Raw genomic sequence first — 21,969 nt, forward strand, 5'->3', positions numbered from 1 at the left:
GCCAGATTCAAAGTCGGGTTCTGCTTCAGTAACCAGCTGTTTAACCCTGGACAGATAACCTCTCATCCTCAGTTTCCTTACTAGAATTAGGAATATTACGCTGCAGGGTGGCTGTGATGATTAACAGGGATAATCTATTCGATGTATGGCCCTGCCCATAGTAGGGCCTCCCCAAGTATTCGTTTCTTTTCTCATTGCTGTTGTTTTAAAGGACAGAGAAGTGCCACGTCCAGAAAGCATTGCCAAGTTGCTTCCTCTTCTCTCAAAGTTTCAGTTGCATTACATCTCCCCACCCGCCCCTCCTCCCCCGTCCCCAATACCACGTAGACGCATTTTAAAGTCTCTCTCAGGGGGTAGAGCAGGCATTCTGTCATTTGTTTTGACTTGAAATAAAACAACGTAACGCAACCACCCGGCAAACCATCAGTCAGGCTAACTCCCAAGGGAGGGAAGGGGGCGGGGGGCCGGTGCGCGGGGACCGGGCCTTATTCACAGAGGATGCTGCTGCCTGGCTCCGTCCCGGTGGTGGCCGGGTCCCTCGCCTTCCCGGCCGGTGTCTCAAGGCCGTTCGGAGGCGTCGGGAGCCGCGCGGAGTCGGGGCGGCCGGGCTCGCGGCTCTGATTGGCAGAGCGGGCGCCGCCGTCCAGGAAACGGCTCGGGTTTCAGCGGGGGCGTGACCCGCCGAGAGGGGGAGGCGGCGGCGGCGGCGCGGGCGGCTGCGGCAGCGGAGAGCGCCGCGGAGAGCCGAGCGAGCGGGCGGGCGGCGGGTGCGGAGCGGCGGACGAGCCAGCAAGCGCGGCCGCAAAGCTCGGGCGCCGCCGGGTCTGCGCGCGGCGTTGCTGGCCCGGCGCGGCGACTCGTTTCCAGGCTGGCGGGGCCCGGCCGCGAGCCCGGGGAGCCCCGAGGCCGCCGTTTTCCTGCGCGCTCCGAGCGTTCGCAAGTTGCGAGCAAAGTTTGGTGGAGGAAACGCTGAGCCTGAGTCCTTTCTTCTTCTCGCTCCCCAAATCCGAGCGCAGCCCAGGGGCGTCATGCCCGCGCGCCTCCGCAGCCTGGCGTGCGCGTGAAGCCTCGGAGCCTTGGCGCGGGCGAGGACCCAAGGACCACTTTTGGGGAAGATCTCGTCGCTTGTTCCATCCCGACGCACGCCAGGCGCGGGGACAGAACCGATCGCCAAGGAGCGTTGCCATTCAAGGTAATCGCCTTGTTAGGCGCCTTGGGGAGCCTCTTGGGGCGGGAAGGTGGGCGTCTTGGGAGCCTGGGACGCGGGGTGCACCGTCCCCCGAGCGGAGGACTGGCACTGTGGAGGCTGTTCCCTGTCCTTTCTCTGGCTGCATAGGTGATGGGGGAGCTGGGTGCGTGCTGACGGCTGGCTTTTGGGAAGTTCTTCCTCTCCCACCCCCATCCAGATGCTGACATCTGCCTCTGGCCCTGACACCCACCTCCCTGTCAAACTCCGGCCAGCGCGATCCTCCGACCCCAGAGCTGGCGGGCGAGCGGCGGTGCTGCCTCACTGGTGGCCAGCTCCGCAAGTCCGGGGCTCGGAGGGACACATTCGGGGTGCCTCGTTCCGGGGTTCGGGGAGTGCCCGCCCCGTCCCATCCAGGCCCCAGCGGAGGGCTGTTCTCCGGAAGGGAGCCGCTGGGGTGGGGCCGGTGATACCTCCGTAGGTTTGGCGATGCTCGGGGGTGGCACCTTTGGGGAGAGGGCTGCTCCGGTTCCGCGATTGCCGGGCGCCCTGAGCCCGCAGCCGCTGTCGGCGCAGGAGGGAGCGCAGCGCGCCTGGGGCTAGGGGGCGAACTGGACCGACTTTTTCTAGTTCGCTGCCTGCTATGCCTGCAGCAGCTCGGAGATGTCGAAAGCGCAGGCGAGTTCTAACTTGCGCGCTCATTCTTTCAGCGACGGGGCCGGGCCAGGGAATCAGCCCAGGGCCCAGCCCGGCGCTGGCTCGGACCCTCGCGGCGCTGGCTCGGACCCTCGCGGCCAGAGGGCCAGGCGCAGGGGTCCGGCTCGAGCCTGAGAGCGATGAGCCTCCGCCGCTCCCCTTGCAGCCCGCTTCCCTGCAAACTCTTCTTTGGACCTTCCTTCCTCTCGCCCAGTTCAATAAAACCTACCCTTAAAGGCAAACCTACTTTCACCCATTATGTGTTTGGTGTGAAACGCTATCAACATTTAAAACCCCATTGTCCCCTTGGTCCCAAATCCCTGTAAATCTTCACTGGCCTCTACTCATTTTCATCTGAAAAGCCTGTTTAGTTTGAATAGAAAAGCAATCAGGCGCCCCTCTCCCTCTCCCTGGAATGTCAATTAAAATGCAGATTTCTCTGAGTTCTTTAGTGCCGGGGAGGAGGAGAAAACCACGATATTCCAGGCAAACAAATGAAATAAATGCTATAATGAAGCCGGGTTGGTGGTGGTGACTTCTCCCCAAGCTGCTGCCCGTTCTCATTGGTTTGCCAGCTTTACCAGGGAGGGATGGTGGTCCTGATTCAGCCTGTATTTTGTATTTTTGAGATTGTAGTATGTTGAAGAATTCCCCAGCACCCCCGATTTTGACTCCTTGAGAGCTCCCTTCCCTGTTCAGCTCTGGGGAGAAGAGAGTGTAGGGAGGCTCTGAGCCAGGAGGTGGATCTGCCCTCTGGGGAACCTGGGCATCCCCCACTCTTGGCTGATATGAAATCTCCTGGGAACAGAGTGCCTGAGTGCTCGGCCTGGGTGAGCCCACCGGCCAACAGACAACTACGTAGGGGTAGGAGCTCGGTTAAGGTGGGCACTCTGTTGGCTTGCCTTCTTGGAGCCTGGGGGGTTCGGGAATGTTCTAGTAAGCCTAGGAGCCCAGCGCAGACCTGGCTTAGGGACCACTCTCTAGCCAGGCTTGCTCGCTTGTCGCTTTGACTATCTGAGGGCAGGCTTGTGCCGAGGTGAAAATGGACCAGGGGAACGGGTGGCCACGAAGAGCCATCCATCACAGGGAGGGTGACAACTCCTCCCGCGCCCTGGCGGAGAAGAGAGTTCCCTTTCAAGGGGAAAAATAAACACGCTGGGGCTTTCACTGAGGCTCAGACTCCAGGAAGGATTATGGTATTGAAGGCAGGAAGCCGGGATTGTGGCCGCCAGCGGCGTGCTGGGCCTGTGTTCCCAACACTGAGCCTGGGGACCTAATTATCCCGCCTAGGAGGTCCCTCCATACTTTTGTCCACCCTGGTGAGGAGCTGTGCAGACCTGCTGCCCTAGGCCTCCAGTTTCCAGAGATTTGGAGAGGCGGGGGCTGCGGGTCCTGGACCCGGAGATGGCTAAAATTCAAGTTTCTGGGTTACGCTGATGGGATGAGCGAATGGCTTGGGATTTAGCTGAGGTCGTTCACAGTCCACTGTCCCAGCAAAGGAAGCTCATCTGGGCTGGGACAGGTGAGTGAGGGGGCCGGGGAAGGAACCTGGGGCCCACTGTCCAGCTAGGATTTAAGATTGTTCCTGAAGTTGTGTTAGAGACAGAAAATTCCCATGCATTCTGGAAATACTTAGTAAATCAGTGAGAATGTTTGTGTGCTTTCCTCCCACACGTATGTAGAAATAGATATGGAATTATCTTTTGAGGCTCTTAACTTTTAAGAGGAGAGAAAAGTTGGCCAAGACATCCTGCAGGCAATCTGAAGACACAGGGTGAGCGCACACACTGCTTGCTTTTGCCGTGAATCACCCCGTTTCACATGTGCTTTCCTTGAAGCAGACATTGTCTTTATTCTTCTTCTGGAAATGGTACAGCATCCTCTTTTCCTTTGCCCATTTTAATCCTTAGTCAAGGCTAAAAGTTTTTCTGATGTAGCTTTGGGGAGGCTTAACAGTGTTGGAATCCTACATTATAATTTGAAACATCAAGTCTGCATGCAAAAACTGCAGAGTTCAGAGATTTTTATATCAAAGGTTCCAAGCCCTACCCCTAATCCTATAAAATGTGGTTCATTCATATATAGTTCACAGAATCTGTGATTGTTTGAATCAAATTCTCTAAACTTTCTGTGTTCAGTTCTACACTTGGTAATTAATACTGAACCAATAAAAAGTTATTTGGAATATCTTAATCTTGGAAAATTCTCTTTGCCTTTGGGTCAAATGGGTGAATGAAATAGTCAGTCGAGCATTATTGTAACTTGTACTCTGAAATTTTAGCCAATAGATTAGCATATTGAAAGTTATTGGCCCAATCACATACCTTGACAATAATTTACATATCATTGTCAGCGTCATCGTCATTAATAAACACCCGTGTTATTCATCAGAGTTTGCATCTCCTCCGTTTCTTAACCCACTGGTTGGGTTGCCGTTACTCACAGGGGAAGGGGATTCAGGCTTTGAATCTCTTTTTGGATCAGCTGCTTTGAATGTACTGCAGTTCCATTCATTCTTTGTAAGTGGCTGCTTGGCGCAAGATTGAAATACATTTCTGCATTTGAAAATGAATCTTGACAAGTGTAAACTGGTGGGAATTTTTGGTCGCCGTCCTGGGGTTCTTTTTATTTTGCTGGTCTCCTTTCTTCCTGAGGGCTCCAGTGACGGAGCAACCTGCTCAGCTCCAGCCCCTAGAAGCAGACACCTCTAAAACCCAGTTGGCCTAAGAGAAGTTAATGAGGCTGGGTATGCCAGCCCAGCATTGTTAACTTGCTTTTGTAGTTGCCCTTGAAACTAAGGTCACGTTGCTTCTGCTTTTTGAGGGCGGGAGAGGTGACAGTGGATAAGAGAAGAGAGTACACTTCGCCTAGCTGAAGTGGCCGCACGTATCTGTGTCCTGTAGCTAGTTTTTTATCTCTGTTTCTTAAAAGTAGGCTTTTTAAACGATCAACCTAGTACATGCCATGGACCGGTCTGGTGGGAACCCCTGGGACTGAGGTGCGGATGGAAGGCATTTACAGATAATGAAAAAGACCTGTGTAACCCACCTGGGTTGAAACGAATTGGCTTTGGGGAAGATTTCACTGACTCGCCGAATCTCTTTCCTCTAGAGGCTGCAGCAGGAGCAGCCAGGCCAGCAGCAGCTGCCGCGGCACCCTGGTTCCTGAGCCCACCGCAGGCTGAAGGCATTGCTGCTGGCAGTCCATGCTGGTAGAGGAAGTGTGCAGATGGGATTAACGTCCACACGGAGATATGGCAGAGGACGGGGGATTGGCACCGTAACCATGGTCAGCTGGGGTCGCTTCATCTGCCTGGTTGTGGTCACCATGGCAACCTTGTCCCTGGCCCGGCCCTCCTTCAGTTTAGTTGAGGATACCACGGTGGAGCCAGAAGGTAAGTTATTTAATTTCACTTTCAGGGTACCAAGTTCATTTCAGGGTTTGTCTGGGGAAGTGGCACGTGGGTCAAGGCCCATTTGAGAATCAGCTGCCCTTGCGTTGTAAATGAGTTTTCTAAAAGTAAGGGAGAGCCGGCTCTCTGATTCCCTTAAGTCAGATTTTGCAGAGAAGGTTTTTGGCTGTAACACTGCAGGCAGAGTGGTGTAGTTTGGTGGTTTCTTGGTGTGTGCGTTTCTCTGTGTGGGGTGAGGGGGGCAGCGGCAGTGTGTCTGTCCAGTGCCCGGGAGAGCTGTGGAAGGGGAGCTTGTAGACGAATGCCATCGCCAGCTCCCTGCAGTAGCATGCTTACTGGAGAGAGCCTTGCTTACACAGTGTAAAGAATTGCTATTTTCTGATGAAAGGAGCCACTCGGGGAAATTGCCAACATCTGAAATGCTGACATTTTATTTTCATTGTCTAAGGAGAAAAAGCAGCTTCTGAAGTTCAGCACAGAGAGGCTTGACACATTACATTCTTTTCAGCCATTGTAATTCATAATACTTCAGCCATACGTCACAGAGAGGCAGATTCTATTTTAGGGCAATTTGAAATGTACCTGGGCTTTTCCCGAATCGGTGAGAACTTCCAGATCTAACAGGGCTTGCATAGCTGTTTCAGCTTCGGAAATTGAATTTTAAAGGCACAGCGGCAGTTGCGAGCACTGAACAGGGCCAAGTTATCCCACTGGGCAGATTTGGAACCTCTTTTCCAGGTCCTTCCGAGACAGCGGTAGCCAAGCCTCGACTTGGTGCAGCCCTGAAATCTGTCATCAGTAGGGAATATTGGTAGCTGAGTTATTTTTCGAGTGGTAATCCGAGAATAAAACGGCAGATCTCAGCACTCATCGCCACTTAATGAACCTGTTTGCTGAGAGCCCACCTGGTGCCTGGTGAGCTTTGGGGGCCCTCCACGGGCCTGAGTGGTCTGGGGTCAGCTCAGCTGTTCTGGAAAGGCACCCTGCACGGAAGAGGAAGCCAGCCCGTCCAGGACCATACGGGAAGGAAGGCTGTGTCCCCATATGAGATGAGAGTCCTTGAGAGGAGCGCCCGCTGAGACCCTGAGCCATGAAAGGATAAAGGCAGATCTTTTTCTAATGCGGAAGCACTGCTTACCAGAAGCAGACCTGAGATGGAGACCTGAGATGAGGCTGGTACCCTTTTTCTTACAGAGCTGTACGGAGGCTTTGTAATGGACAGGTGTGGTGACATTGCAGCAGCTTCTGGGTCTCCGGGAAGGGGAATCTGGTAGGAATCGTGTCTGAGGCTTTCACAGGCTCTAGCTCTGATGGTCATGGGACTGCCTCCTTGTGACATGTGCTGTGACATAAGCAAGAATGTCGTTTGCAGGGGGGATGCGTTTTTAGAGGACTTAATACGAGAGAAAAGACTCCCAGTTTCTGAAAGTCATGCCTGTACTTCTTTAATTTTGCTAATAATTAAAATGGATGTTTCTCTAATTGCTGGTTTTCCCCCGAGTGCATGCATGGCCCAGCCACACCGAGGCAGCCGGGCTGGGATTTCCTGCAGTGTGAGCCCAGGAATGGGCCAGGTTAGGAATAAACTGTCATTTTTCATTTAGACTTCTGGGGCAGCATTATTGGGAGTTTATTTCAACATAAAGTGTAAAATGGTCCTGGAGGACTTCTTTTTATCGTATTTAATTATTGAAGAGAGTTTAAAATATGCACGTACAGACAGGAGGAAAGAGGTGTGGCAGAGAGCAGGGAAAAACAGTGGACAGGGATGAAGTCCCCACAGGGGTTCTTCGTGTAAAAACACGTATCCAACAATGTGAGTATTACTGGAAGCAGGTCTTCCCAACCTGGCATCTGTGGCCGCACTTGGGGGTTGAGGGGAGGTCCCTGAATTCCCTGAAATGGTAGGTCATATTTTGCGAATCTCCTTCTGTGCGTATTTCTGGGTTCATAGCTCCTTTGAGGATTGCATCCAGAGTTGTGAGATGTTAAAAAAGTGGAAGGTGCAAAACCCTGCCGAGGGGGGCAGCTTTGGAAAAGCGTGCAAACCCCTGGACTACAGTTTCTTCTTCCCTCATCTGAGGGTTGGCCAAGACAATCTTCAGGGTCTCTTCATTAATGTTAAGTGAATGTTAATATCCTCAGAAGCCTTCAGGTAACCTACCCCCAAAGCTTGCTGGGAGATTTAAGTGTGCCTGGATATAACAGGGCCTGGCATCTAATAAGCACCTGGGTTATGTTAGCATCATTGTTCCCAGGGAGCTGGGCACATGCATCTTCCCACTCCTGTGGGCTGGCTTTGTCAGTTGCCACAATGTCAAGAAACATCTAGGGTTTTGGAGACAATTGAGAAGAAAGTTTCTCTCTGACGAAGGAGGCCCTTTGTGTTTCCAGGCAGCTGTGTTTGCCTTCTGTAGAGTCTGCTCTTCCCTTGTCCGTTAGTCCAACGTTGGTGTTGGTTTGCGCCCTAAGACGAGTTCTTCCATTCCAAGAACCTTACTTTGGTGTCAGAGACTATTAGGAGGGTATTAATTATAGATGAGAAATAGGAGTTTTGAACGACTGGAAACAGACTAAGTAGAGTGGCTTCAGTTTAGGCTGTGATCTTGGCGAATTGGAGAGGGACAGACAGAGCCCCCCGTCCATGTGTGGCCGGCAGTCACTGTCTGTCTTGCATGGTGAATATAACTATAGCTTTGGTTAAAATAAATTCAACCTTGACCTCCTGTTGCATCCGGCCTTAGCTTGGAAGACTTTTTGGTTTGCTAATTTGGAAGCTCCGTTCAGATAACCTCTATTGGGCTGGGCCAGAGAAAAATGTGCCCAGATTAAAACGTGACTAAGTTCCAGGAGGGAGCCTGAACCCTAACACTAGAGAGTCTTTTCCAATTGTCTCGGCTTTGTACTGTCCTATCTCATGTATCTTCATACCACGTATCACATCATTTCATCTACCATACAGCTTCCTATCATACCCATCGTCTGTTATATACCATTTATCTTCTGGACACTTTCTGAAATGGTAGCAGTAGGTTTGACTCTACTCGACTGACTAGAGAAGGAGAAAATAATCTCTAGCAAAGACTTTAGTTGTTAATATTCCAGACTAAAAGTGAGTATTTTCATTTGGTCTTTCTTTTTTGTAGAGAACCAGCTGTGAAGGGTGTGACTCAAGGGGGCCAGTCCTCGGTGCCAAGTACCGTTCTGATTAAGATTCTAATTATTTAAAGTATAGTCAAGCCTGGTTACCCTGAGCAGGAGGCGACATTACTTTCAAGTTCTTCCTGACACTGTCACCTATGCTGGTTAATTAAGTCATTGTTGACATTAGCAACATCTTTGTTTACACCAGCCCAGTAGGAGCTAAAATAAAAGGGCTTTTCCAACCCAAAACCCTTAATTACTTTCCCACCCCCACAAAGTGTGATTCTGAAAAGAAACAACCTGGGAAGAAAGTAGTTTGCATTTTTTTGTTTGTTCGTTTCCGGTAACTAATTTTTTGGCAACCTCCTAAGAGATGATGCTGTCCTGGACCAATGGTCCAAAGCTCAGAGAAATTCAGTAAGGGGTCCACACGGAGACCTCCCTAAGTCAGATTTTTCCAGCATGGTTTAAGTCCTTTGTTAGGAGTATTGTAAATGCTATAATATCAGCCATACGCATTTAATTGCAAGTTAAAAGAAAAGAAAAAAAAAGAATATATCCGCATACCAAGAGTGAATGATTTAAAATAATCTTCTGTTTTGTATTATCTGCATCTTTGTTCCTCAATATGAGTGTTAATATTTAAGAGTTGACTGTAACTTGATAGTTAGCTTAGGAACAAGGACTTATTCTTGGTAAATTAAACCAAATGCAGGCTTATGCAGTTAAATACACAATGAAGTACACATTCTTTATTAGTATATAAAGTATTTCACAATTCATAGACAAAGAGCTGTGTTTAATATTACTTCTAGAGCAAAGAATTTGGCAAGCCCAGAGAATTTGTATTTGTACACTTTCTATATTGGCTTACTCTCATCTGAATTCGAAGTCTGTATGTGTGTGTATTTTGTCTTTTTATTTTAACCAGTTAGAACACTGGTTAAACCTACTCTGTGACTGGCCCCACCCTAGGCCATAACTGAAGACTTGGTCCTGTCAGGTCTTTCCCACCCAGTTGAGAGTGAGAATTCAGGTAACTAGACCAGTCCAATAGGAGATGTTTCCACTATCAGACTTAATGAATAATTATATGGTTACGAAATAGCCGGGGTAGTGTTTAAACAGGAAGAGTTTTGTTTAATGTCTGCATTCTCAATAAAATGTGTCTAGTAGCCCTCTTGCTTGCATTCTCCTTTGGGTGTTTACTTATCCAGGGTAATTGCTACAAGGCTACCCTCCCTCTTTCATCAGAGTCTGGCTTAATTGTACATTTCCATTAAAAATGCTGTTTAATTTTAGTCTTTAAAAGAAAATGTGGGAAATTGATTTTGGGGTGCCAGTGTCTTCAGTTCGGTGGGAAATACAGCCTGTGTGCTACTTTCCACTGTGCTGGTTTGATCCTCAGCAGGGTGACTTGTCTCAGTAGGCAATTCAGAAGCAATTGTTTGAAAGTTTTTCAGGCTATCCTACAAATGATTCTGGTTGAGTGGGTTTTATGTGGTTGTGAAAAAAATGCCTATGGTCTTTGTTATTATTTTGTTTTCCTGGAGGGATGACTTTTGCCTTAGGTTTTGCATTCTTTGTATACTTTTGCTTTATCCAAGTGAGATTTAGAGATGGCTCTGCTTTTCCAGCTTTCCTGGCATTGAGATGCCTGATGCGGTTAACCAAGCCACACCCTCACCCCTGTCCTTCTGTCTGAAACTTCTTAGCGGAGTTTCTTTTAACTGGTGGTGACTGTTGAAGGCCATATGTGACTGAATCGTGAACCTAATGTGAGGTCTAAAAGTTTGGCCTCAATTCGGAGAGGTGGGTTTCCGATCGTTATATCCAAGATGAACAAACGCCGAAGAATTCAGCTGTAACTTGCTAGAGGCTCTTGAACTTGAGTTTTTAAAGCTATGTGTAACTTGTGTTCCTTTTTGGGGACAGTGTTTATCTTCATGGGAAGCCTTAAGGCTTCCTGGCAGCCTGAGAGTCTCTCCAAACTGGCCACTTCCTCTTGCTTACCTAGATAGACCTGGAGTGACCCAGCCAGGTTCAGCTCTGGCTTTCTTGGATCAGGAATGTGAGGAGGTAGGGAAGGGAGCCCGAGGCCAAGCTCTGTAAAGGAGAAGTCTGGCTGAACTAGCTGCTGGCCTCTTCATTATGATGGTCCCACATGTCTTGGTGATGTCTTCTACTGGAATTAACAAACATTACACTTCTCCCAAGTTTTTCCTGCCTTGCTCTGACTGTAACTACCCCATTTTGGGGCACGATAGGAAATCCAAAATGGTAGCCGCATCAGTGGTGGGTGTCGGTTTTAGGCTTCCACTGGCCTCTGTTTATATAACTTCAAGCATTTACCATTTATATATTCATGCAAAAGGGTATTTAATTATCAGGCCAGACCATGGTTGTCCTTAAAGAGGGAGAATCTAGTAAAATAGACATGCTTTAGATTTTCAGTAATTTTGGTTTTAGGAAACTTGCACCATGATGGAGTTTTAAGATGTTGGGTGTGAGCTGTTGTCACTCATTCCACTTTGGAATACTGTAAGTAATTACGTCCCCTTCTGGACTTTTGCCATTTCATGTGAATATTAAAATTTTCAGATTCTTTTTTGCCTGTACTGAGTCAGGGAACTAAGGTGTCACCTGCTCTTTCCTTTTAACCCCTTGTTCAACTGAAGCATGGTAAATTCCAAGTCATGTCTGAATGGAATAAACATACATAGAATGTTAGGTTGTTGTGAACATGTTTAATGAGGAGCTTAAAAAATTGCTTGTAGGGAAAATAGTGATAGATTCAGAATTGAGGACAAAGGATGTATGTATTTTATGATTTATACATAGCACCTTACATGAAAGCAAGAATCCAGTTCTGAGCTCTGACATTAATAAAATAAACCCCATATAGATTGTCATGATTATTTCCTAACACTAAAACTCCTTCTAAGTTACTGTGTGACCTCTTTTTAAAGGCCAGTTTGCTGTTAAGTTTTTCCATACATGACCAGTTGTAATGTAAAAGTATCAAGACATTGAAAAGGCCAACTTTGTGCGTAGGGGAGTGGGAGGTGGGGAGGTGCTATAAAATGAATATGAAGATTTTTGTAGTGCTGAGTTTAGGGTTTAAACCCTTTGAAAAGCCTTACGCTTCAGATTGTTAGTGGACAGTGAGATTGCCCCAGAGGGGTGTGACTGCCTTCAGGGCGCCCCCTTCCCGTGCCGCTCACCCCCCTGGACCTGCATCAAAGCGTGCTGTCTTCTTAGCTGACCCAGATACGTGCACAACGGACTGTATATCCTAAGTGTCACAAATGTTTCAAGTTGAAAAAAATCACTACTCAAATCTTTAAAAGACCAAGAATCCTCTATCTAATTAGCCTCAGTTCTGCATCTGACATTTTATTTTTTCATATAAATGAATAAAATCAATTTGAATGGCATGGGATGTGTTTTCCGGGGTTACAGACTCACAGAAGGAACTTGGCCTTGGCAGCTAGGCAAGTCGGGTTTGCACCTCTCCACTATCTACTGATGCTGTGACCTTGGATAAATTAGATAACCTCTGTGAGCCTCTCTTTCTTTATCTTAAAATGGATCTGATAATATCTGTCTTGAAAGGGGGACCATGAAGATTAAATGCATGTGGATGTAAATCCCTTACAGTAGTTCCTGGCAGACAGTAGGTGCTCAGTAAGGCTAGTTTCCTTCCTGCCCCACCCCACTTCCTTGTCAAGGTGAAAACCTGAGATAGGGTGTAAGGCGATTTACTTCAGGGAGGTTTACCCTGTAATATATAAGGACGGATCTTCTGATGAGAGGCATTTCCATTAATTAAAATAGAAAGGGAGCTCTAGGCCCTGGTTTTATCCAACCCTTTTAAATTATCTTAGACGTTTACAAGTCTGGACTTAAGAAATGTGATCATCTTGCTGCTTGCAGTTCAGATGGTTCAGGGTTGACATTTTTTTCTCTGTTGAAAAAAAGTCAGTTGCAGCCATGCAAGAACAGCGGGATGTGTACTTCACAAAGAGAAATGTATTTTCGGCAAGGAGTTCTCTGAGGCTCCAAAAGATTGTCATGAAGGCTGATGAAGAGAGGGTTATGGCACTGGTTGTGGGGGAAGTGGGGTGTTTCATGCTCGGCTTTTGTCCTTGCCAGTGAGGAGCGCTCCCTAGCATGTGTCGATCATCCCTGCCAGGTTGGCTTCTAGGGACATCTCCTGGGCCTAAGTGGTGCTGGGCTTCCATGGCTTCATGGAAGGGAGCTCAAGGAGATTGTTATGGTACCCACAGTTCTGAGGGGTGGGAGCTGAGTAGTCGTTTGTATGTTATACCCTTGTGGAGATTATTTGATAGGACGGGTGGGGTGAGGAGTGAAGGATGGGGGTGGTCAGTATGGATGAGGTCGTGTTCTTTCAGCCCATTCCTTGAGAGGATGAGGATGCAGGTGATGATGATAACATTCCCATCTGTTGAGTGCCTGCCATGTGTCAGACACTGTGCTCGGTACCTTGACATATATTATCTCTAATCTTTTCCCCCCAGTTTTATGGAGATGTAACAGACATACAGCACGGTTGAAGGTGTACGGCATAATAATTTGACTTAACGTATGTTGTGAAATGATTGCGACAGTAAGTTCAGCTAATATCCATGATCTCATATAGACACAAAAAAAGGAAAAGAAAAAATATTTTTCCTTGCTCTGAAAATTCTTGGGATTTACACTCTTAACAACTTCTGTGTATACCAGCCATACAGCAGTGTTAACTACAGCCATCACTTTGTATATTACATCTCTAGTACTTATTTCTCTTATAACTGAAAGTTTCTACCTTTTGAAGCACCTTCTTCCAGTTCCTCCTCTCCCTCCTAATCTTAGTAAGGAAGCTGATCCCAGCTATTCATGTTTCCATTTTATGGGCAAAACTCATGACTGGGATTCTTGGAGATGAAATGATTCTTCCAAGACCCCATCATTAGTGAGCGTGGACCCAGGCCTTTGGGTAAATTTATTGGTGCAACAGAGGTTTCCCAGTTGACTCCTCTTTCAGGACAGGAGAGTCTTCTGTGGAACACCGTGGTGGCTCCCTCATTCCTGAACCTGTCATTTGACTCTTCAACATGTAAGGGCACTGCTGGCTGATTCTGTTTCTTCTCATCTGTCTACGTCTATTCCCCTAAAGCTATTTGAAGGAAAATCTCAGGCAATAAAACCGTTCCAATAATTACCACTTTGTGATTCTTCTGGAATGGCCTCTGGTGGTCTGTCACTTATTGATAAGGAGCTGACCCTCTCTGCTGCCTGGGAGACCAGAGGGAGACTGCTCTGTGTCTCAGCTAGTGACCCAGGCTGAGTCATGTGCAGGAGTCAGTACCGGAAGGGCTGGCCCAAGGAGCGGTACCAGGCCATCCCGTTTTTCCTTGTCCCCAGTGCTTCTGGCGGTCTGCCTGGGACCTGAGTTACTCAGCGTTCAGTTGGGGTTGTCAGTTTGCTATGGTGTCAGGCTTTCCTTCAGCGTTTCTGCTTTGAGATTGAGTCAAGGCCCACCTATGCAGACTGGCGTACCCTGGGCTCCTGCAAGCTGTGCTCACGGAAATGACAAATGCTGGGCCTGCTAATGCAGGAGTCTAGGAAAGCCAAAAATAAATAAAGGAATAAATAAAAGGGTGGGGGAGGTGGGAGAAAAGGGAAAAAAATCCCAAGAATGAAAGGGCAGAAGCAGCAACACCTACACTTCCTCTAGCCCTGGCCAGGAAGGGTATCCTGAGGGAAAAAGAGGCCGAGGGGCACAGCCCATTTTTAAAGCAAACAAAGTTCAGTTTCGTGGTTTAAAAAAAAAAAGTTAACTCTGAGTGGTTCCACTTAGATGTGGGGCTGAGTCAGGGCTGGTCCATCAGCCAAACTCTGTACCGGTCACTTGCTCAGTGGACGCAGAAGACGCAGGGCCACAGGCATTTGGGGGGTGGGGACTTCGTATTGGGGAGGAGTTGCCTCCCTGGTGCAGCGACACCTTCCAGAGCCAGGGTCGTTGCTCTAGCAGCCGTTACAGATCGCGGCAGAATTGCTGTGGCTGCTTTGAGTTTGTTTCCCCAAATAAGTTGTCTGAGACCCTGCTCCTCCCTACTCTGTGCCCTGCTCCGTGGGGATGAATGGTGAGCAGAGAGCTCTCAAGTCCTGTTGAGTTGGGGACTGACGGGGTCGGGGGACTGGCGTTTGTCATAAAGAATTGCCAAAAAATGAGGGGCCACTTCGAACCCAATGGGAAGGTGCTCGGAAGTAAAGGTGCGGTGTGTCTCGGAGGGATTCGGGGAACCCTGAGGAGGCCAGTGTGCTGGAGTGATGACCGAGGGCCCTGGGATGCGACTGGAGAAGTAGGCCAGGCCAGGCTGGAGGCAGCCGGGGGGCCATGTTAAGGGTTTTTCTGGGTCCTCCAACTCTGCAACAACTTCCTGAGGCTGGTCTGGAAGGAAGTGGGCACCATCTTGATTCACGGGCAGACCCACTGCGTGGGCCCTACTTGGTACCAGCCAGTGTGCCAGCTGGGTTGCCCCATGCCTCTACCGTCGGTGAGGGCTGCCCAGCCTGAGAGGTACAAGTGAGGAGGTCATGGGCAGCTGACCGTGGCACTGAGTGGGTCGTTTCATCCTCCTTCTTGACAGTCTGGAGCTGCAGTTTCTTGCCAGGCCACCGTGGAGGTGGGGGGATGGCCTGAGGGCAGGGTGTCCAGGGGAGCCCGGTGGACTCCCGCTGGGGAGTGAACATGACTCTGCTCTCCTCTTGAGGGGCTTGTTTGGAGACTCAGAGAGTCATATCAGGCTCCCTCCTCTCTCCAATCTTGGTTTAAGAAAGGACTTGCTAGGCCCTGTCCACGTCTTGGGAAGCCAAGATGCACCGCCGTGCACAGCCTTTTCAGGATCAGATGCTCCCGAAGGTTCTGAAAGGGGCTCTATTGGGAGGTAGGGACTCTTCAAAGTTTGTTTGTTTTCTTGAAGGTTTTACTTCTATGCAAATATGCGGCTTAGAGTTGGGGAGAAAGGTTAACCATGGTGGCGCCTATCTTAATTTGGAATTTCCTGAGTGCATGTGGTTTCAGTCCTCAGGCACAGGACCCCCCTTGGGAGGATTTTTCTTTTCTCTGCAAATCACCGGAGAAAAGTGATCCCTGTGGCTTCGTCCTGCCTTTCTGGGTCCTGCGGGGCCGAACCAGCTGGGAGCGTGCCCCGCCCCCGCTGAGGCTCCCCGCCCCCTCGGACTAGAGGGACACCTCTCCAAGGGGTCATTCTGATCCAGCTGCTCGCTAAAGACCCCTCGGGCTATGAATCTGTGCCTTGGCCTGAACACGATTCCAGCCCTGGCCGGGCCTGAACTTGCGGAGGCCTGGCTGCCAGATCAAACCCATTCAAATGAGGAGGCCCATCTGCTTCCCAGTATCCAGCTGCTGTCCCTTCATTTGCAAATGGCTGGGATGCTGCTGGGGGTGGGTCGGGGGGTGTCTGGGGACACATCTGCAGGCTCTGAACGGGTGTTGGAGTTGGGGTCCTGCTGGGAGAAGAAAGGCCCGGCCCTTTAAGTAAACTTGCTGAACAATACCCCCAAAAGGTCTGGAGTTGAAAAAGCGGGAGGCAGCCTTGCCCTCAAGGAGTGACTAACTCTTCGCCCTCTCCTCCCCATCCCCCACCTTTTTCCCCCTTTCTGTTGTCGCTGGGGCCCCTTTGAAAGTATTCATGTATTGAGAAAGTACTCACTGAGGGTGGGGCTGGAGAAAATGTCAGAAAGGATTTGGACATTGATCTGACCTTTAAGGGACTTAGAAGACAAATGTATCCCCTTGGATTGGCACCATTTATTGACTGTTTATGCCAGTGACAGGGACATGTGAGCTGGTCCCACCAGCAGCTTCTAGGAGCCACAGGTAACACTTAAGTGTGGAAAGGCAACCACCCCTGAAAACTCGCTTCTGGAATGCAGTCGGACTGCTGGCTTTGGGGCTTGCTCTCTGGAACGCAGGCCAATTACCCTACTCGTTGTAGCCCAGGTCTTCAGGCTTGTGGCCTCTGGGTCTGGTGTTCAGGGTTTTTTGAGGCAGGGTGTGTGGTTGTGGTGAGTTGTCCCTGAGCCCTACTGAGATCCTCTTTTCTAGGGAATTCTGTGGGGCTTCCCATGCCCCCATACAAGTATCAGGTATCTCTGATTTGTTGGATGGATGAGTAATAAATGGTATTTTAATAAGCCACAGGCCACTTCCCTCATGAAAGTAATTGAGCAGGTGTTTTACATGGCTGTTGATAGTGACAACTCTCACAAGATCCTTGGGAACATTCCAGAAATCCCACTTAGGTAACTTACGTTGTATATGATGTGAGAGATTTGTTCATTTGAAAGAAAACTCTATTTTAAAATCAGACAAATGCAAATTGAGATTCCCACGTGATTAGAAAAGAACAATCTGCTGATCATTTAGTGTCAAGCTACAACCCATAAGCAGGAGCCTGGCCCACCCCGGCCAGTTCTGAGCAGTAGGCAGGCAGGGGACCCCTGCTGCCTGGTAGGGGGTAGGGGGCTTCTCTCAGGTGTACCCCCACTTTACAGAGGCCTCCCCAGGCAGTCTCTGGTTTTGTCCCCATGGCGACCTTGATGTAGCCCGGAGACAGCCTGTTCTACAAACCAGGACTCTAGGCCAAGGGATGAGAAGAGACTGCCCAAGTCAACAGGGTTCATCGCTGCTGCAGCAGGTCTCAAACCTGTCCTTGGACACTGGAGCTGAACTTCCCACAAGGTGACTCTTGGACCTGTAGCATCAGCATTACCTGGGGAATGTATGGGAAATCTAGAATCTCAGACCCCACCTGAAGCCTCCTGACCCAGAAACATTGGAAGTGGAGCCCAGGAAGCTGTGTTTTAACAAACTGTCTGGATGGTCTTTATGCAAAGTAAAGGCTGAGAAGCACAGTCCCCCCCATCCTCAGAAGCTCTCAGTTGGAGTGCAGGGGGCAGGGGGGCAGACTATATTTGGCTATGACTAGATGGATGAACAAAGAGCTAGTGAATTGGAGATGCGGGCAATGCAGGCTTCTTAATGGGAATCAGAGGAGTTTTCACAGAGATGAAATTTAAGTTGGGCTTTAAAGGCTGAATAGGAGCTTGCCAGGCAGAGGACCAGGACAGAGGATGCAGGTAAAGGGAATAGTGCTCATGTGAACAGACATGCCTACTGTGTGAGGGAGAGGGTGGAGAGGGATCTGGGGCCAGGGAGCAACCAAGGCTGCAGTGTGGGTGATGTTCTTCGGGTTTTCCCCTGTCAGAGTGTGGCATGGCCTGCACTTTTTTTTTTTAAGTAGAGATAAGTTTTGCTTTCCAGAAAATTACTCTGGTGGCCCATGATGTGGACACAGAGGGCGGCCCACAGGTGATGGTTAGGGGATGTTGCAGAGGTCTTTTGGAGAGATGGCAGAGGCCTGGGGTGGGCCTGTGGGAGAGAAATCCACCCTTGCTTTCTTTCCAGAGCTGTTGCGGAGACAGAGTGAGTAAGGGTGGAGGTGTGGGCACTACCTGGATGAGAAGCGAGAGGAGGAAGAGGGGCTTTAGGGCAGATTTGGAGCTGGGGTTGATGTCACGTGGTAACTGCGCTCAGCGAGAGGCCAGCGCAGAAGGAGGAGGTTGAAGGTCGTCTGCCTGTTTTGGATAGGACCTCTGTAGACGTCCAGGTAATGTGTTCCCTCCGGCAGGTGGAAATATGAACCTGCAAGCTGGGACTTGAGTGGCACTGACATGCAGGGGGTGGGAAAAACTGCAGAGATGGAGATCAGAATGTAGGGAAAAGGAACAGAGGAGCCAGGGATGGAATTCAGAGCATATGCACGTACGGGGGAGGGAGGGAGAAGAGGCGTTTCCCAGAGGCAGAACGACCTCCGTGCACAGTTTTGTTCTTAGGAACACGTGCGCACGCCAGCAGACAACAGAATGCCGCCGTGGACCAATAGGCACTAAAATGTGCGTTAGAGGCTCTCTCTTTTCTAACATCCCCATCCTTCCACGTTGAGAAGACCTGGTTAGGGGGAGTTTCCTCCTTTCACGGTTAGCCCACTGCAGCGGAGGAACCATGAGTTCAGCCACCAGGTCTTCTCGATGGCCGGTGCACTTTGAGTTCTCGCTAAGTGCAGGGCGTTGTGCACGGCGCCTTCTGGGCACTGTCTCAGGTATCACTGTTCCTCGTTTGCAGGGGAGGAAAACGAGTGATTAGAAAGCCGAGTGCCCTGTCCTGGGTCACCCAGCTCCTAAGTGGCTGAGCTGGGACTCAGGCCTGTTCTAAGTCTGGCCTTTTACCATCCCCAGCCTGTCCTTGCCTCTTTTGAAGAGTTACCAGGGAGGGACAGAAGTGAGACTTCATGCTCAGATACCATGCAAGGCTTGGGGGGACAGCTAAGGGAATTGAAGGAACATCTGATTAGACAGGTGGCTTCCCACTTTGTACAATGAAGAGGGCTGCCTGCGGCCTAGGGCTGTCACCAGGACTCGGGGACAAAAATGTCTTGGGGGCAAAGGATTTGGTTTTCAGCACTGGAGATGATGTGTGTTCATTTTACAGGCGATGCTTCTGCAAGGCCACTCTCTACCTTTAAGACTGTGCTGATAAAGCTCAGGCAGATCCTGTTCATTCCTTTACCTCCTCCTGAGGCCCCTGTCCACCCCCACCCCCACCTTTTCCCTTCCTACTTGTGGGGATACAGAGAGCACAAAATCTTTCCACAGAGAAAAAGATTTCCCAGTGGTCTCGGTCTGTCAGCAGAGCCAGCTTTTTGATGCTGTGGTTTTCCCTGGAACAGCATGCCCTAGGAAGCCCAGAAGATCTTGAGAAGCGCCAGCCTCTCACCATGTCTGGCAGGCTTGTTTCCAGGAGACAGGAGGCTCAGGGCCTGGATAATCAGGTGACTGAGCACAGAAACTCATTGTACATCCCACCTGGGGTCGTGGGGCCACTTTGACATGACTTGTGCTGCCAGTTTCTGCTTCCTGGGCGCTGGATAATCTAATGGCGTATCTCTTTGGGAAATAGTTTTTAAACAAAGGGCTCAAATTTGAAGTTCTTGCTCAAGCAAAGTCGCCAATATCTGGGGGTTTCATGAAGATAGTCCTGTCCCGTACCTGCATCCTGGTGGTCCAGTGGGAATTTTGTTCCTCTGAACATCAGAGTTTGATGCTCCTATGGTGACCAGGAGAAAACTTCTTTTGTGACCCTCTTTCTCCCTTTTGGAGAACACTATTATTAACAGACTAAAATGCTACATCAAAGGGAGACTGGATGCAGACAAAATAGGAGCTAAATATTTCCACTTTTGGGGTTCAAATATTGGGTGATAATGGTGACTCACTCTTAAAAGGGTGCATTCTTAGGCATTTTACTATTTCGACATTTTAATTTTCTCATGGGCAACAACATCATTTCTTTTCAGACTCAGAGCTGTTTGCCGTGTTTCTCAAAGGCAGACCTAAATTATATGAGGGGTGGGCCTAAATATATAATTCTAAATGGTTACCATATTGGAAGCATTAACCATTATCCCATCTGATGGTGAGGAATGCGAGCCAGTCTAGAGTTTCTGGAACAGTCAAGCTACTGTGTCAGAGGTAGCTGTTAGTGGTTCTGGCCCCTGTGATACCGACAAGGAGGACTGTAAGTCCTGACTTGAGTCTGCAAGACACTCGACAACCGGTTGGAAGAGAAAGCTGCAGCCTTTCAGCCTGTTTACTTATCTGTGTTTCATTGCTCTGACTTCTTTTAGGCCCCCATTTTTATGTTGGCAGTATTTCTTGAGGTGGAGAACTTTCATCTTTATATTGTGCAGAGTATTTGTCTCCCCCCCACCCCCCGAAAGAACAAGTAGTACCCATGCCTTATAAGGCTTCTGTTTGATGTCCGGATTTTGTCTTCTGCAAGCCTGTTCTTGTAAAAGGGAAGCTTTGAGGCTGTCTGAGCTGAAGCAGCCAGCTCGGCCCCTGCCGTCTGGGTGTCTGCAGAGCCCCTGTGCTAGGACACACAAGGGTGGTCATTTCTGACTTGATGGCGGGGACCCCAGTAGCTTTATATCTTTCTACTGGTAAGTTTTGATGCCACCTAGACAGAAACTGTGCTGTAGAAAAGTGGGGGCTTCGCTCCTCCAAAGCCCCTACGCCCCATGGGTTACTGAAAAGTAACACCAGGTGTCCGTCGGTCCAGACTCCCTCGATTCTAACTGGTGAAAAGGACTTTGGTAGTGCTGTGTATCAGAGGAGTCTGCATTCCGTTCCTGTGGACAGAAAATGGGGTATTGGCCAGTTAAAATGGGGTAGTGGCCACTACGGGCCGTCTTGAAGACCAGGAGGGTGAGTCGACGCTAACTGGAACAGACACTTACTTGCTACGTGCCCCGTGTACTGTGACATTGCGGTGACATTTGCAGCTTCATTCTGTGTGTTTCTTCTGTCAAGACAGTGGCAGCCCCACAGCAATGATATTTATTCCTCTTGTGCAAGGTGGCAGGATGTCTGGAGGGCACCAGGAGACCGAGGCTGTTTTACTATGCTCGCGCCAAATGCTGGTGTTAAGAATTCCCGTGGGAGTCCCTGCCGGCCACGCCGTCGCAACAGGAAGAGCCTCCACTGCGTCTGCGCGTACCTGCTGGTTTTCTCCCTCTCCTCCTCCCCTCTCCTCTCCTCTCTTCCTCCCTCCTCCTCTCGCAGAGGGAGTTGTTTAGGGATTTCTTTCTCTCTTTCTTCTCCTTTCTGGAGGAACGTGTTTAGGGCTTGGACACCCCTGACTTTCTGAGATAGAGAAACCTAGGTGGGGGGGTGCATTCCAGGGGTGACCTCTCTCATGCGTCCTTGGAGCTGGGGTTTCCATTTCTTAGCTGCGATAAACTTGACCTTTGAAAGAACACTGATCCTGAGGAAACCCCAGAAAAGGCTGAATTTGTGAAACATGACGTCATTCGTTGTCCCCGTGGCATACTCTGCTTTTTTCTTCCTTAACAGTTTAAATCTGTCATCCGTTCTCCCTGAAACGATTGGACAGGGCAAGACGCGGGTTTCCCATCTGTTCTCTGTTTGCATTTGGGCGCCATTTCAAAAACCACATGGGAGAAGTTTATAGGCAAACATTATAAAAAGTGACAGTCTGAAGTGCTGCTGTGGCTGGCTTGGCAGCATAAAGTGTTACCTGAAATAGCTCCCTGTTCCAGACTCCCTCTCGCTGCTTCAATTGTCTCAGGACAGCCTCCTGATGACACTGGGGAGGAATTCGGCTTGGACGTGCGCAGTGAAGGCACAGAAACCACAGCCTTTGCTGACTTTTGCAAGACTTCCCCCTCCTAAGGCTCTGCTCACCTCCAGCAAGGACTGCTGGTCCCTGCGTTGATTTCCTGGGAGGTAAAGCTGGTAACATCAGCATGACACCACCCCGAGAGGTCATGATCTGCTGCAGTACTGGGGACTCGAGGAGTCAGGCAACCCCTGCCTCACTTTCTTCCTTTCCCCAGTCGAGGCCCCTCAGTTCTAA

The 21,969-nt window shown here is 49.5% G+C and overlaps 1 protein-coding gene across 20 annotated transcripts in view; it reads left to right on the forward strand.

Moving 5' to 3' along the window:
• Positions 1 to 698: 698 nt before the first annotated feature.
• The window catches only part of FGFR2 (fibroblast growth factor receptor 2), a 100,690-nt gene continuing 79,419 nt past the window's right edge, over positions 699 to 21,969 (forward strand). For 5 of the 20 annotated variants that reach the window (XM_045506603.2, XM_045506599.2, XM_045506600.2 and 2 more), the window contains exons 1-2: positions 704 to 1,192; positions 4,994 to 5,276. In XM_045506603.2, coding sequence (XP_045362559.1) covers positions 5,111 to 5,276 — 166 coding nt within the window. In that variant the 5' untranslated portion in view covers positions 704 to 1,192; positions 4,994 to 5,110. Of the gene's footprint in view, positions 1,193 to 4,379; positions 4,402 to 4,993; positions 5,277 to 21,969 lie in introns of those variants that run through there. The other 15 variants (XM_045506590.2, XM_010969887.3, XM_045506592.2 and 12 more) reach the window with 7 other exon arrangements.

Source organism: Camelus bactrianus, chromosome 11 (genome assembly GCF_048773025.1).
Source record: "Camelus bactrianus isolate YW-2024 breed Bactrian camel chromosome 11, ASM4877302v1, whole genome shotgun sequence".
NCBI classification, from domain to species: domain Eukaryota; kingdom Metazoa; phylum Chordata; class Mammalia; order Artiodactyla; family Camelidae; genus Camelus; species Camelus bactrianus.